Below are 16150 nucleotides of genomic sequence, written 5' to 3'. Positions count from 1 at the left end.
GTCACTGTTCTGTTGCTGTGAAGAGACAACATGACCAAGCAACTCTTAAGAAAGAAAGCACTTAACTGGAGTCTTACTTACAGTTTCAGAGGTTTAGTCCATCAACTGTCATGGTGGGGAGCATGTTGGCATGCAGGCAGACACAGAGAACCTGGGCCTGGTGTGGGTTTTTGAAAACTCAAAGCTCAACCCCCAGTGACACACTTCCTCCAACAAGGCCACATCTACTCCAACAAGATCACGACTCCTAATCCTTCTAATCCTTTCAAATAGCACCAATCTCTGGTGACTACATACGCAAATATATGAAACTACAGGGGCCATTCTAATCAAAACACCATAGTATTATTCAAGGCATTAAATTCATACTCTTCTTGCTGTGGTTTTGTTTCTTTTGTTTTGCTTTCTGAGACTAGGTCTCACTATGAAGCCCAGGCAGACCTCAAGTTTACAGCAACCCTCTTGCCTAAACCTCCACAGATGCAGAAATTCAGGAATGTGCTACACAGTGATTTTTGTTTTGTTTTTTTCCGGTAAGTAGAAAAGCCAATGACTTTCTGAGTAACAATGATCAAGCAAAGATAAAGCTGCAAAATGAAGACAGTACAAAAAGAAGTAATTAAGTAGGTAGGAAACTGTATGGTAGACACTATTAAAGAGCCATCTGAGTGACTTAGAGCAATAAATAATGTTTATACTGTACAATTGTTGATATAAAACAGTGGAACATATAAAATAAACTGAAAAAAGCCTTTTATTCAGCTAAATATCTCCTCTCTCTCTCTCTCTCTCTCTCTCTCTCTCTCTCTCTCACACACACACACACACACACACACACACACAAATATTTTCAATTAGTAAACAGTCAAGATTTTAAAGTAGACCCAATTTAGGTTGTTTAAGCCCCAAGAGAAAAGATTAGGTGATGGCTATGAGCATGCTTTACTCATCATTAATCAGATGATGAATGGGTTAAACATTTTACACACAATAGGATTATGTCAGCTATAGAGCTGAATTTCCCACAGGGCTTGAGAGAAATCTATACAACAGGAAAACAAGAGGAATCAAGTTACTTGTTAATCTCTTAAATGTGTATCTCAAGGGGGTGTGGTGAGGGGCTTAAATACCATAACCTAGTACTTTAAACATATTCCAGATAAAGTTTAAAACAGACATAAAAGTGGTGTCCCTGTTCATTCAGACACTTGGTTGTACTGTATCACAAAGGCTATAAACCATGGCAATGAATCAGGAAAGATATTATAATCTAATTTTAAAACTGAACTCAAACTATCTTTCTTTTAAATTATATGGTAAAATAGATAATGCTTTTAGTTCCTATCTAAGACTATCTCATGAGCTCTCAACGGCTGTGGTTTACCTATACAAAACCTGCATAAGATCAATATAGTCAATACTCCACCAAGAATGGGGAGAAAGGGGTTCACAAGGTCCCACTCCTAGTTGAGAAGCTCTGGTAGAAAGTCATGGCCTGCTAGTTGTGTGAGCCCCCTGGTAGGTTGTCCCATGCTATAGTGTCGTCAAAATAAAGACACAGTGATGGGGTGGGGGAGGAGGAAGAGACTGAGTGCTACAAACAAGTATAAAGCAAATGCAGCTGCTGCTACTAATCTACTGAAGACCAAAGCTGATTTACAGGAGAGGCCCCTCTTAAATGGAACGTATTAAAAGCCTGTACTATTTTTAAACACAATTAGAAAATCAAAAGCAAATAAATAGATGTATTCAAGAAATCATTTTAAGACTAATCACAATTAGCTAGAAATAAGTACCTGTCTTAAAATAAAATAACTACTAAGTTCTATAGCACGAAGTTTCCAAGGAAAAGGTCATGAATGGCAAGAAACAAAGGGTACAAAAGAGTCAGGAGTTCTACTTCCACCGTTAATGACTTAGCACAGACAGCTAATCTTCAATGAGTATCTAGTACTGCGCTATAGCAACTTTGCAACTGCTGTTTCGTTTAATCCTAGCAACAGTCAAATGAAGTTAGTTGTTGCTCTCATTTGCAGATGAAGAAACTGAAGCCTAGGTTACAGCGCTTGTTTGAGTGAAAGAACTAACCTACAGGAGATTCAAATGTAAGCATCCGGGGCTAAGAATCAACCCTAGCGCATTTGGTCATTTAACAATGGTTTCAACTTTAACAATCCAGGGGGGGTGAGGACTCATTCCCATTAGTTTAACAGATAGAAAATACAATTGAATTTTCAATTTCTAAACAAAGCACACTAAAAAAGTCAATTCCTTGGTTTCAATCCCTGCTCTGAAAACAAAACTGGACAATTAACGAAAGATTTTAGAGAGGGGTAATAATTATGACAAACCTTGAAGCTCACTGAGCAAAGACTGCAAGTTAAAACAAGATGCCCTTTTCTACTGTGGGAGGAAAACAGCAATGTGAGAGCAGGGAAAGGCAACGTCATCTCCAGCTGAAACAAATAAGCCGCGCTTTCTGCAGAGCTGTTGGCACATAAGCATCAAGAGCCTTTGAAATGCAGACATTCCGGAACTCTGCAGGTTACAGTTCTGTAGGTTTCACGTAAAGTGGGCTATGCAGAATTTAAGCTACTAAACAGAACTCCTTATGATGACAGAAAATTCCAACAAGGGACTGGGTAAGCGCGTTTTTTAGGTTAAATCTTATGCAACCGCCAGACAGTCAACCACTCTTGGTGGGAAGGTTTATCATAATTTAAAATGAGACAGTGATACTAATTAAGAATAAAAGGAAACATAACACACTTTAGAAAAGAAGCACGCTAAGAATTGAACATTTGATTCAATTAACTGATTTTTTAAAATAAAGTATGATGTACTACCACTCCAGTTTACACAAATGGAAGACAAAATCTAGGAAGTGCAATTAGTGAAATGTTAAAGCTACATATATGAGTACAACCTCCATGCTGCTTCCACTAAGCCACATCTACCTACTGAAGTGCATTAGGAAAAACAGCCTCAGTGTGCTAGCACTGAGGAGGCTGGGGAAGAAAACTGCCATGGACTGGAGGCTAACCTGAGCTACGTATCTCATACCTGACCAGGCAGTGCAGCCCAAACAAACAGAACAGAAGAAATAATCCCGCTGGGCTGGAGAGATGCTCAGCAGTGAAGAGGGTTTACTGATCCTACACAGAATCTGCACTTGGTTCCCAGAACACGCATCAAATGGCTTTGCTACTAATTTCCAATTTCAAGACAGTACATAAATGTTCAAGAAAAATATTGTTAGTAGCATTTATAATATATAAAACTGCAACCAATACAAATGTTCCTCTACCTGAGAAAGAGTAATCCACACAATGGAATGATATGTTACAGGCAAGCAAAAAAGAACATAAAGGGCTTCATTGTTTACCTCCACATTCCCAGGCCACACAACAGTGCTTATTAGTACTAACACTTGTGAAGTTAGCTAGTAAATCCTTCTGCTTTTTAGACTGCCAATAAGCATTTATAGTTTGTAAGCAAATGGCTTGTTTTTTTTTCATCCTGTTTTTAAATAGGTAACTAGGAGGAGGGGCACACAGAGTCCCTAAGAGCAAGCCACAGGCCTTGTTCTCAGCCAGCACAGGAGCAAACCCTGAGAAACTCCTTCCCGGTGAGGGAGAGTAGTAACAGATAACGTACAGCATTATCTTAAACAGGGACAGTGTGCCCCACTCTTCCTCAGCACTCATGACAACACTTCTGGGCAGAAGTGCACCCACTTGGCATGTGAGAGGCCTTAAGTTCAATTCCCAGCACCCCGGGAGAGCTCTCCACTTCTGGCATTAGAATCTCCAAGCAGACCCCAACTGGGTGTCCTACACACACGCACCTCAGATGACTATCAGAAGCCAGGGCTGTGATGCCACCTATGCTCTTGGGTTTTGATTTGTTAAGTGTGACTCAAAGAACTCAGAAAGCACTTATGCTTACACACCCATTTGATATGAAGGGCACAGTGAACACAAAAATAAAGAATTCATAGAGTTAGGTCTGAAGGGTCCTGAGTGGGAAAACTTCACAGACGTGAGGCATTTCATCCTCTGGGCACTTGTGTTCTTTTTTACAGCTCCCCGGGGGAATCCCTTCAAATCTGGGCCTTCTGGGTTTTTAATGGAGGCTTCACTATGTCAAAATGACTCATCAAATCACAGGCCTTCATCAATGCAACCTTCAACCCCTCCTCGCCACAAGTGTGAAATGCGATTGAAACTTCCAGTTCTCAGATTAGTACAAGGTAACTCCCACGGCTCCATGTCTTTTGCAAAAATACACTGAACATTTCAACAATCCAACAGTTTTAAGAACTATATGTCAGGCAGTAGGAACACCAACAAGTGAGTTCTTATTATATTGCAATATCACAATGACCCATTTTCATTTTCAGAAACTTAAAATGTCGTTTCTATCTATTTATTTGGTTTTTCGGGACAGGGTTTCTCTGTATTGCTTTGAAGCCTGTCCTGGAACTCACTACATAGACCAGGTTGGTTTTGAACTCAGAGATCCACCTGCCTCTGCCTCCTGAGTGCTGGGACTAAAGGCATGCACTTACCAACACCAGACTTTAAAACAATATATATATTGTTTTTGTTTTTCAAGATAGGGTTTCTCTGGGTAACAGTCCCGGCTGCCCTGGAACTTCACTTGTAGACCAGGCTGGCCTTGAACTCACTGAGATCCTCTTGTCCCTGCCTCCCAAGTGCTGGGATTAAAAGCGTATGCCACCACTGCCCAGCCTGTTTCAAATTTTTAACATCATAAAATACTAAGTCCAACACTAATACTACCTCATCTCACTATCCTATGTGCTCTCCACACAAATTCTAAGCATAAAAATTTTAAATAGTCACAATTATTGCATAAAAAATTATTTCAGAACTCATAGGAATATATTAAAGTTGAGATTTCCTTAAGTAAATAATTTACTTTCACAGATAAGTCTCAAGTATAGTAATTAGAAAAGCAGCCTAACTCCATCTACTCTTAAGTGTATCTGAGTGTGTGTGTGTGTGTGTGTGTGTGTGTGTGTGTGTGTGTAATGTTCAAAAGTTTGCAATTTTGAAGAATTTCAGATGTTCAACTGGTAAAGTCTATGCAAATACTCCAAATTATAAAAGCCTCTAAAACATGAAACCCTCTGACCCCAAGCTTTTCAGGTTCAGGACACTTAATCTGTATCTCTAGCTATATATTACACCGCATATAAAAACTGAAGAGTGGGACTGATAATGTAGTTCAGTGGTAGAGCATTTGCCTAGTATGTTCAAGACCCTGAGTAGCCTGAGTTTAAACTCTAGCACTAAAAGAAAAAAAAAGTTAAGAAAAAGATATTCTGTTTCTGAAAATATAAGCTAATTTGGAAATCAAAAGCTATCAACCAGAACTTCAAAGTCTACCTAAATATCTTGGGAGGGGCTAGCTTCCAACATGTGCAATCTAAATTTACATCGAGTAAATTTCTATAGTTATTGGAAAACTGAGCCCACCTACAAATTAACGTTTGAAGATTCCCAATTTATGCCAGGCAACTGAGTGAAGCTGTAGTCTAGCACCTTACAACCCTGAAGTTCACCAGTTCACTGATGGCTGCAGTATCACCTTTAAATCTCAGTTGAAGTTGTACTCAAAAATGATACTCAAACTAAACTAACACAGGCAACTGTATGTCCAAACCTCCTTAATACATTATTCACTCAAACCTCCTTAATACTTTATTCACTCAAACCTCCTTAATACTTTATTCAACCTTTAGGGCGGACAATGTAGCACTTAGACACCACAAAAGACCACAAAGGCCAAGTCTAAAAAGGTTTGGGCTTATTGTATGACCCTGGTTCAGAATCTGAATACATTATCTGATACACAGAATCCAGCATACACCCACCCACATTAAAAGCATCTATGCCACGTCCTGATATAAAGCATTCGAATGGGTATTGACTTAGATGACCAAAAGGCTTTTAGTCATCCAGTGCCAAGTTGACATTACGCTGCAACTGATTTAGTCTCTTCTCTAAACTCAACATAGCATCACCACAACTGGTCACATGTATGATCCAGGTGTGCAATTCCAACTGAGGGTGCTGAACAACCATCCCACTAAGGAAAGTCTCTAAGTTACTGAAGGTTGTTAGAGTTTGCATTACTATACACATACTGAGTAAGTATTACTTGACGCTCTCATCAAGACAGTCAGAAGGCTTGTATCGCTACCATTACCAAAAATATATTAATTTTAAATTCAAACATTGTTACTATTAATTGTTCAATTCCAAGAAAAATTAAGAAAAAGCACAGGTAACATTTTCAATTGCTCACAGTAGCTGCCAACCACTCTTGAAAGAGAACTTCCTTACAGAGAAACATCAGTTAGAAGCATTACCAGCCAGAGCTAAGTAAATGTAACCAGAGCGAGCAGCAAAGCATTTATCCTTAAGGCAAAAGCGTAATTTCAACAGCCAGGAGGCAGGTTTCAACCACACACCAACTTGTACCTAATACCCAAACAGACTGTTCAACAGCTGTTGCCCTTGCCAAAGCAGCCTCTTCTCATCCAAACACGCCCCTGGGGGAAAATGACAACCGAGGGGAAAGCAGTCAGCCTCACTAGCAATCAACCTTTCTAATAACGGGATAAAAAAAGAAGTGAACCATGGACCCATGTCCCTAAAACTTATCAAATAATATCCCACCAGCAACTCTTCGTATGAATGACTTGCCCATCTCTTAAAAAAAAAAAGTGGAAGGGAGGGAGAGAGGGAGGCAGGGAGGGAAGGAGGGAGAGTCATTCAGATGCATCGGCTACAGGGATTTCTTTTAATCACCCACTTGCCAATTTGGTACTCCACTTTCCCCTGACATACCTAAGGAATGCTCAGTGGCTTCTCTAAAAACTCAACTTGTGAAGTTTTCATGTTCAACTTAAAACAATGGAAAGGTATTACTTCTGTGCCATAAATTTTCTCTTAACTTACTTCTAAAGAAATGCCTATAAAAACTAAACTCCCCTAAGGATTCTGCTAAACTACACTTACTACCCAGCAAGTATAGGAAGAACATGAGTCATTTTGTTATTATTATTAATTTTTCTTTTATATGCACTGGTGTTTTGCCTGCGTGTATGTCTGGGTGAGGGTGTCAGGTCTTGGAGTTACAGACAGCTGCCATGTGGGTGCTGGGAATTGAACCCAGGCCCTCTGGAAGAGAAGCCAGCGCTCTTTCTTAACTGCTGAGCCATCTCTCAAGCCCCCGTGAGTCACTTTTAAAAGAGATTGGTGGAACCACTGGTCTATTGTTTAGGCTCATAGTGACAGAAGGCTGTCCTCAAACTCACCCTAAGCTCCTGAGATAGCCAACACATATCATGCCATATCTCCCACAGAATATCTCAAATTGTTAGAGCTAGTAATAAAGACACTGTATATCCAACTCAGTGTGCACACACAGAGAAACTATCTTCATGTTTACCACTACCGTATGCAACGTTATTTTGATATTCCTAGTCCACGTCTGATAAATGTTTGAAGACCGGTTTGTAAAACAATGCTCTCCCTTAACCTCTTTCTTCCACTTATTCTGTAGTCTTTATGTGGTGGTTGTATAAGGAACGATGACAATTAGAAAAGTCTACCAGATTCTCAAGATGGAAAAAAAAAATCCTTATTCCCAAAGCAGCTAAGTGAGCAAAAAGGTGCAAAAGAAAAGAAAAAGGGAACATTCAACCCCAAGTATTCCTGTTTGAAATTCTTGATAGTCCCAGATAAATGGTTCAGTGAGTCAAGAGACATTGATGCCAAGCCAGGTGAAGTGAATTCAATCTTTGGATCCCACAAATGGAAATGAAATGAGAGAAAAAACTCCAACAAAGTTGTCCTATGGCCTCTATACCTGCACCATGACACACACACACACACACACAGAATAAATTTTTTAAAATGTTAAGGATCTGTCTATCAAGTCAGCTTTGTATTCCTCGTGTTTTTTTTAAATTAGTCATCAAAAATGTTCAGAGCTGGGCATATGCCCCTAATCCCACCACTTGGAAGGTAGAGGAAGTCTGATCTCCAGAGATTGTGGCTAGCCTGATCTACCAGTAAGTTCCAGGCCTCGAGGATCATATAGTAAGACCTTGTCTCAAAATAGGGGGAGAAGGAAGATGTTGAGGGAGGGCTCAGTCATTAAGAGTACTAACTGTTCTTCTAGAGGACCTGTGTTCAATTCCAGCACTCACATGGCAGCTCACAACTGTGTGTAGCTCCAGTTCCAAGGGAATCAATGCCCGCTTTTGGCCTCGGTGGACACCAGGCACCAATGTGGTACACAGACATAAATGCAGATAACACACTCGAACACATAACAAAGAAGGAAAGGACTGTGTAAGTTTAAAAGGAAAAAAAGTCCAAAATGTACTGTGAACCATTTAAAATTTACAATTGCCAAAACCAGTCATTTTTCACAACTTAACCTAGTAGTGTAACACATACTTCAAGGGAACAATGATTCCAATAGCCTTATCAGTACTGCCTTAAGACTTAACCCTCATTATAACAGCGTATACAGAAAGTTGAGCGTTAATCTACTAAACAACCGACTCTGAAAGCCAGGCTGCCTCAAAGGCCACACTATGTCAGGATTCAGTCTCTGAATACCACCATGACTGGTTTCTCCCTTTAAGCATTCGGTCAGAACCAGGTCTCTAGTACAAGGCTATCCCTTTCCCATGCCACTTGGGAGACTCCCATTCATTTTTCTCATTGAGTAACTGTTACTTATTACCAACAGCGTTCTTATTTTCTGGAGGTCTGAATAAACAACAAATCACAGGCTCCTTCATAGTGGAGATGACCCTTTCCAGTCTTTGAAAACCTTTAATAACATGTGTTCTCCACTGAGGTCAGGGTGTATGCCCTGCCCTACACAATAAAAAGAGGGCCTAATTTCCTCAACATCTGAACCTCACAGGGGATGAAGACCCAAGACCAAGGTTTCCAAGAAATACTCCAAAATTCTGATACTTCTATAGCTGTCAATGGTTTGATTCTTCCCAGGCCAGCCTGACATGGTCTCTATGTAGCAGGAAATCTAAACAAATCCCTACCTAACCTAATCTAAGAGAGTATTAAATGGGCCCTCCCTTCACCTAACAGTTGATGGTGAAATACTGTACTCAATAATGTAAATGTGGACCACTGCAAAGTCTTATCCCTTTCTTATACATAATCCATTCTTGAAACGCAAGTGAAACACAGCATGTAAGAGATGAGCAAGAAACTGATTTTTTTTCTTTTGATTTTACGAGACAGGGTTTCTCATTATTGTTTTGGAGGCTGTCGGTCCAGCCAGGCCTCGAACTCACAGAGATCCACCTGCCTCTGCCTCCCAAGTGCTGGTATTAAAGGCGTGTGCCACCACCGCCCGGCTGAAACTGATTTTTTAAATTTTTTTTTAATCTTTTATTTTATGTGAATGGGTTCTGCTTACATGTGAGTCTGTACATCATATGTGTGTTAGATCCCCTGGGACTGGAGTTGTGAGCCACCATGTGGGTGCTTGAAATTGAACCCAGATCCTCTGAAAGAGCAACCAACCTGTGTTCTTAACCTCTGAGCCACCACTCCAGTCCCAGAAGAAGAGTTAAGATATCCTTAGTTGACTTAAAGAACAAATGTTTAATTTTAAAAACCAAAACACAAATAATCACTTACCATATGATAAATACAAAAAAGCAGGAAATTAATTTCCTTAAATTCTTATCTCAAACTCTAGTTTTCTTCAAATACCTAAAACTGTATTCATTATACAGAATTCTAAATAAACAAACAAAGGAACAGAGATCTTGAAAGATACACTCTTACAAATGTTCCATTTAAAAATAAACTTTTTTCTTGGGGGTTGCAGAGATGACTCAGCAGTTAAGGGCATTGACTGCTCTTCCAGAGGACCTGAGTTCAAATTCCAGCACCTACATGCAACTCACAACTCCAAGATCTGACACTCTCACATGGACATACCTGCAGGCAAAACACCAATGCACGTAAAAGTAAATAATTTTTTAAAAAAAAAAGAAAAAATTGCAGGGCGTTGGTGGCACACGCCTTTAATACCAGCACTCGGAAGGCAGAGGCAGGCGGATCTCTGTGAGTTCGAGGCCAGCCTGGTCTACAGAGTGAGTTCCAGGACAGCCTCCAAAGCCACAGAGAAACCTTGTCTCGAAAAACCAAAAAAAAAAAAAAAAAAAAAAAGAAAAGAAAAAAATTTTCTTGCTGGGTGTCAGTAGAACATGCCTTTTATTTCAGCACTCTGCAGGCAAGGATCCAGAGGTGGATCTCTGGGAGTTCAAAGCCATTCTGGTCTACAGAGTGAGCTCCAGGACAGCCAGGGATACACAAAGAAACCCTGCCTCAAAAAAATAACAAACAAATAAATAAATCTATCTTAGGATACAGACATGGTGATGAATGCTGATTAGTTGGGACAGAAGAATCACCATGTGGAGGCCAACCTGGTCTATGTTTCACTTCAGGCCAGCCTAAGGTACACAGCACAATCCTGTTCCCTAAAGAAGAACAAAAACAACTCCACACATGACATATAACCAGTCTTTTATTCTTTCAAAGTAAAGGAATATTGCAATCAGCATTTCTCAAAACCACTATGTACCTGGGCAATCTAACAAATCACTAAAATAGCAATCTTAAATTCCTCCATCACAGAATTTCACCTGTCTTAGTTAAGGTTTCTTGTGATTAAACACCATGAACAGTGGAGGGAGAGGAGGGGCTCATGCCTTTAATTCCAAGGCTGGAGGATGAGGGTGAGATAACAGAGGCAGAGAGATCTCTGAGTGCCAGGCCAGCCAGGGCTACACAGAGAAACCCTGCCCCAGAAAACAAAAACAAAAAATACCATGAACATAGCAACCAGGAGAGAAAAGAGTTTCTTTCTTTTTCTTTTTTTTTTTTTTTTCTTTTTTGGTTTTTTGAGACGGGGTTTCTCTGTGGCTTTAGAGGCTGTCCTGGAACCAGCTCTTGTAAGACTAGGCTGGTCTTGAACTCAGAGATCTGCCTGCCTCTACCTCCCGAGTGCTGGGATTAAAGGCGTGCACAACCGCCATTTGGCAACAAATCTTACTGGCATTCCAGTTCCAATGAGGCTGAACATATCCTCCAAAAGTCCTATGTTACCAAATTGCCAAAGTGCTAGTGTTAGAAGGTTGGACCTTTGGGAAGTGATTAGACCATGAAGCCTTCATCCTCATAAATAGGACAAATGTTCCTCAAAAGAGCTAGAGGGAAAAAGCTATATGGATGCATGTCTTTCACAATATTAGATCCCAGAAATTCTTTCCAGACCATGAATCTGCTAGTTTCTTGATCTTGGATTTCCCAGTCTCTATAATTGTGACAAGTTCCTGTTAATTACCTAGTCTAGGGTATTTCATCACAGCAGTGAGATCAAACATACTGAAGGATTTATTATTTTTGGAAGGAATGAAATTATTGATGACATAGTTTCGATATGTGTCATCAATATTTCTTCTCTTTTTCAAAACATTTTCTAAGAGCAAAAACACAACAGTAGTCAAATAAATGCATATACTGCTCTATAAAGACACAGCAAAACTGATTCCCAACACTTGAGAGGTGGCAACAGGAGGGCTGCGTCAAGACTGAGACGCACTGGGGCTGCATTGTGAGTCTCAAGGCAGCATATGCAATGGAGGGAGACCCTGTGTCAAACCAAACCAAAACTCTGAACTTTGTTCATCAGCAGCACACAAACTGTGAAGATGGAGAGCCAAATGTCACTGAGGAGAGAGAAGCTATATGGGAGGAAGGCCAAGACACCAGCTAATGAGGGAAGGAGAGGACAACGGAAAAGGTTAGTAAGTCAAAGTGGTCCGAGTTAAGGGAAATGCTGTTATACACCAGTGAAAACTTAGGTCACTATTATGACCAATTTTTGGCAGGAATGTTTACCCATGAATCCTTCCATTCATAGGTAAATGCTCTATCCACCCATAAGGGAGCAATTGAATCAATTTCAGATGCTGGAGGGAGAGCCAGAGCTACCCATTTTTTGAGGTAAATGTCAGGTGAAACCATACCAATCTGTCCTCAGCACTCAACTTACCAAAATGCTTGAGGTTCAATACCAGAAGGTCACTTTGTGAGTCCCAGAGATGTCTCAACAGAGCAAGGTCTGCATCATAATAAAACTTGAATAGTTTAAAGAGCTGAGACTGGTAAACTAGGTCTTCCGTCTCAGGAGCCTGACCACAACCATAGTTAGAACCTAAGCACAATTTAGGATAAAGGTTCAACAGAACCCACAGTTAATGATTCTTCTATTTAAAGGTCACCATCCAAACAGTCTCTGCAGCTGCTGGTTGTGAAGATGTGGACACTGTGTATTTACTGGTTGGCATCAAAACTGGCACAACACTTTTTAGAAAAGCATTTTGGCAGTATGATTCAAGGACTTTTAAAACTGTTTCTATTTCTTCAGGGACATACTACTATTTCTGGAATTCTATCTTAAGGACATAGTCTACAATTAGGAAAAAGAAAACTTTGGGTTCAAAAGAGCATTACTCCTTATACAAAATCACTTTAACCTATGTAAATAGCCACTTAGTGGGAAATAGATAAATGACAGTGAAATATTCATGTAATAAAATTCTGAGTTTCTTAAAAACATTACAATGGGCCAGGCAGTGGTGGTGCATGCCTTTAATCTCAGCACTCGGGAGGCAGAGGCAGGCAGATCTCTAGAGTTCGAGACCAGCCTGGTCTACAAGAGCTAGTTCCAGGACAGCCAACAAAGCCACAGAAAAACCAGGAAAAACAAACAAACAAACAAAAACATTAGAAATGGAAAACACACCAAGTAAACAAAGAAAATGCATGCAGCATAATCAACTCGACATAAATCACAAGGTAAGAGCTGTCTTTAAGCACATCTGTGAGTTTGAGGTCAGCCTAGTGTATAAAGTGAGTTCCAAGAGAGCGGGGCTACACAAAAAAACCCTGACTGAAAAAACAAACAAAGTTGTCTTTAAAACACTGTGTAACTGCAAAGAGAGATGAAGAGCAAATTCCAGAGTAAATGTGGCTGAGCAACAAGAAGATGTACAAACCCAGAAGATCAAGATTCTGTGTTTAAGGCAGAAAAATCTAGCAGCTGAAAAAGCAGGGAGGAACTCAAAGAGGGAAAGGTAAAGTCCTTAAGGAATAGAGACAGAAAAAAGCAGGGCCTGGTGGCTCATGCCTGCAATCCCAGCAGTCAAGAGGCTGCTGCACTAGGACTGCAAATTCAAGGGCAAACTGCTACACAAAGGAACCTTGTCTCACAGGGGAGGGGGGCGTGACCCTAGAAATATAGTGTCCACATAACACAAAGCAGGAGGAAAGCAGAATCTACAAAAGTCCATTTTCATCTCTTAAGCACTGCCTTAGTAAAGTTTTTCTCCTTTTACCCAAGCGCATTGTTCTCTTCTCTAGATTAGCAATACTACAGTTAACTTCAGGTCACCCAGAAAGAGAATTCAGAAACTACTAGGCTAAGTAGATGACTCAATTACAACTGGCTGTGAGCCCTGGACAGCATCGTATTAGAATTCGTAACACCTGTAAGGTTGAGACAGGAGGATTGTGAGGTTAAAAAGACAGTGGGCTACAGAGTGTTTTAGGTTGGTCTACATTATGAGACCTTGGCTTTAAAAGAAAGCACCAAAAATTGTAAAAATATCTAAAAATATAAATATGTCAGTGACTTACAAAGTAAACAGCAAAGTGCAGTAAATACTAACCTGACTTGAAAAAACTACAGAAAGCAATTAAAAGTACATATCATTGCACTTACCAGACATAGCATGAAGTAATTCCAAAAGAGGGCAACATAACATAGCGGTTGAGCATAGTCAAGAGCCTGACTGCTGGTGCTGGAAGCCTGGCTGGCTCCACCAACTGCTGATTTTACATTACTCTATGCCTCGGTCTTTTGATCTGGAACAGAAGTGTGTACTATAGAGGATGAACTTTATATTATATTATGCTATGTGTGCAATATTTTAAAGATTAATATTTTGATGGACGGTGGTGGCGCACATCTTTAATCCCAGCACTCGGGAGGCAGAGGCAGGCAGATTTCTGTGAGTTCGAGGCCAGCCTGGTCTACTGAGTGAGTTCTAGGACAGCCACAGCTGTAGGGGAAACCCTGTTATCACTGTTATCCATCACCCACTTGTCACTGTATTTTCATTTCTCTTGCTGGAAAATTAGTCATTATAATCCATGAGAGTGCATAAAAGTTCAAGATTCCTGTTTTAAAAATCATTTGTAATTAAAAGCATTGTAAGATACTTTTCTTACTTTCCAAAAGTAAATTCAAAACATGTTGTACTATGATAAAATTTTGATGTTCAAAATATTTAACTTGAGTTCTCAAGCAAAAAATACACTCTGGAAGTTGGTGCTATCTTTTCAGCAACAAAACCAAAATACACTGTTCTAACCTGAAACAACTTGGAAATAGATCTATAAACTCTCCCAGCACAAGCATTTTAGTGTCTTCTACATGCAGAAACTCCAGAAACCTTAAATAGAACCAATTATGAACAGCAACAAAAATCTTTAAATGTCCATTTTAAAATAAAAACTTGCAAAATAGCCCAGACCACTTACAAAGTGAGCGTGTGGTGAAAAGGGGCAGAGAATACCAATTTACTACGCCCAATGCTGACTGACAATGCTTGTTGCATAGCAACAAGATTCTGCAATCTGAAAACAGTACAAGACTCCCTTTCTCCATTTGCCAAGCCACAATTAACTCCATCAAGGTAACAAAGTATCGTTCATGTATATATATATATATATGTACATATATATATATATGTATATTTGATGCTACCAACATACATCTATTATATAAATAACTAAAACTACAAAATGACTACAAAATAGTAAATCCAAATTCTAAATTACTTAATTACTTAAACTTCTAAGTATTCACTCTCAATGTTTCTCTCTGTTCTATTTCTCTTACATAGCAAAAAACTACAAAAGTTCATTTTGGGGCCATCCTTCATTTGCAAACATTTATAAGGTAGTTCTGATTTTTTGTTTGTTTTTTTAATTGTGTGTACATAGGTAGTTTTGCTTGCATGTATATCCATGCACCAAGAGTGGTACGTGCCCACTGAGGCTAAACAAGGGAGTCAAAGTCTCTGAAGCGGAGTTACAGACAGCTGTTAACTGCTTTTGAGTACTGGGTTACCTGGCTCTCCTCTGCAAGAGCAACAAGCACACTAACTGCTAAGTCATCTCTCCAGGCCCATTCAGTTTTTAAAGCAACAGATAATAGTGCTCGTGTGTGCACAGACACCTTCTGTTTCATAACTTAATAGCAACAGACACCTTCTGCTGCTCTAAAGACTAAGTTATTGGGAAGAACTATGAACATTTTAAATCTTGGAATCTGAACTATCTCTATGGACTGTGCATATAAGTACACTGGTATCACTTCACAAAACTTTTTCAGATAAAACTCCACTAAGGAACAAAAGTTAAAAACTGCAGTTATTCCTACCTTATCTTTAAAAACCTTCACTGTTACATAGTATTTATTTTGAGTTTTGTTTTGTTTTTGAGGGTTTTTGTTTTGTTTTGTTTTGTTGACAGGGTTTCTCTGTATTGCTTTGGAGCCTGTCCTGGAACTCACTCTGTAAACCAAGCTGGCCTCGAACTCAGAGATCACCTGCCTCTGCCTCCCAAGTGCTGGGATTAAAGGCATGCACCACCAACACCCGGCTATTTTGAGAATTTTAAATGCCCTGATGTGACAGATTTAACATAGGAAAAAAAGTTTAAAAGTATTTTCCAATACTTTAAATGATGAGAAACCCTTTAAATTCATGTAACAGTTGTAACAATGTGTTGGCTGAGAAATTTAGGAGCACTTTGAATTTACTAGCTTTTAAATGGATCTACACATCACAAAAACATCCAGATATACTCATGTGTATCACAAATGAAGACTGTATCTAGAATATAGACAAAGCTCAGTAAGGTTTCAAAAAGCCTCTAAAATAATTCTGTATATTAACCCCCCCAGCTCTAAGTTTCAAGTTATT

General features: G+C 39.5%; 1 protein-coding gene across 8 annotated transcripts in view; it reads right to left on the bottom strand.

Moving 5' to 3' along the window:
- The window catches only part of Enah (ENAH actin regulator), a 108163-nt gene that overhangs the window by 75193 nt on the left and 16820 nt on the right, over positions 1-16150 (bottom strand). Inside the window, exon 2 of one of the 8 annotated variants that reach the window (XM_040739349.1) lies at positions 13882-14024. The exons of the other annotated variants lie outside the window; for them this stretch is intronic. Within the exon in view, the coding sequence (XP_040595283.1) occupies positions 13882-13937 (56 nt within the window). The 5' untranslated portion in view covers positions 13938-14024. The remainder of the gene's footprint in view (positions 1-13881; positions 14025-16150) is intronic. 8 annotated transcript variants of the gene reach the window in all.

This window comes from Mesocricetus auratus, unplaced genomic scaffold (genome assembly GCF_017639785.1).
Source record: "Mesocricetus auratus isolate SY011 unplaced genomic scaffold, BCM_Maur_2.0 Super-Scaffold_100676, whole genome shotgun sequence".
NCBI classification, from domain to species: Eukaryota; Metazoa; Chordata; class Mammalia; order Rodentia; family Cricetidae; genus Mesocricetus; species Mesocricetus auratus.
The sequence above is the reverse complement of the archived record's forward strand: the minus strand, read 5'-3'. Positions and strand labels throughout refer to the sequence as shown.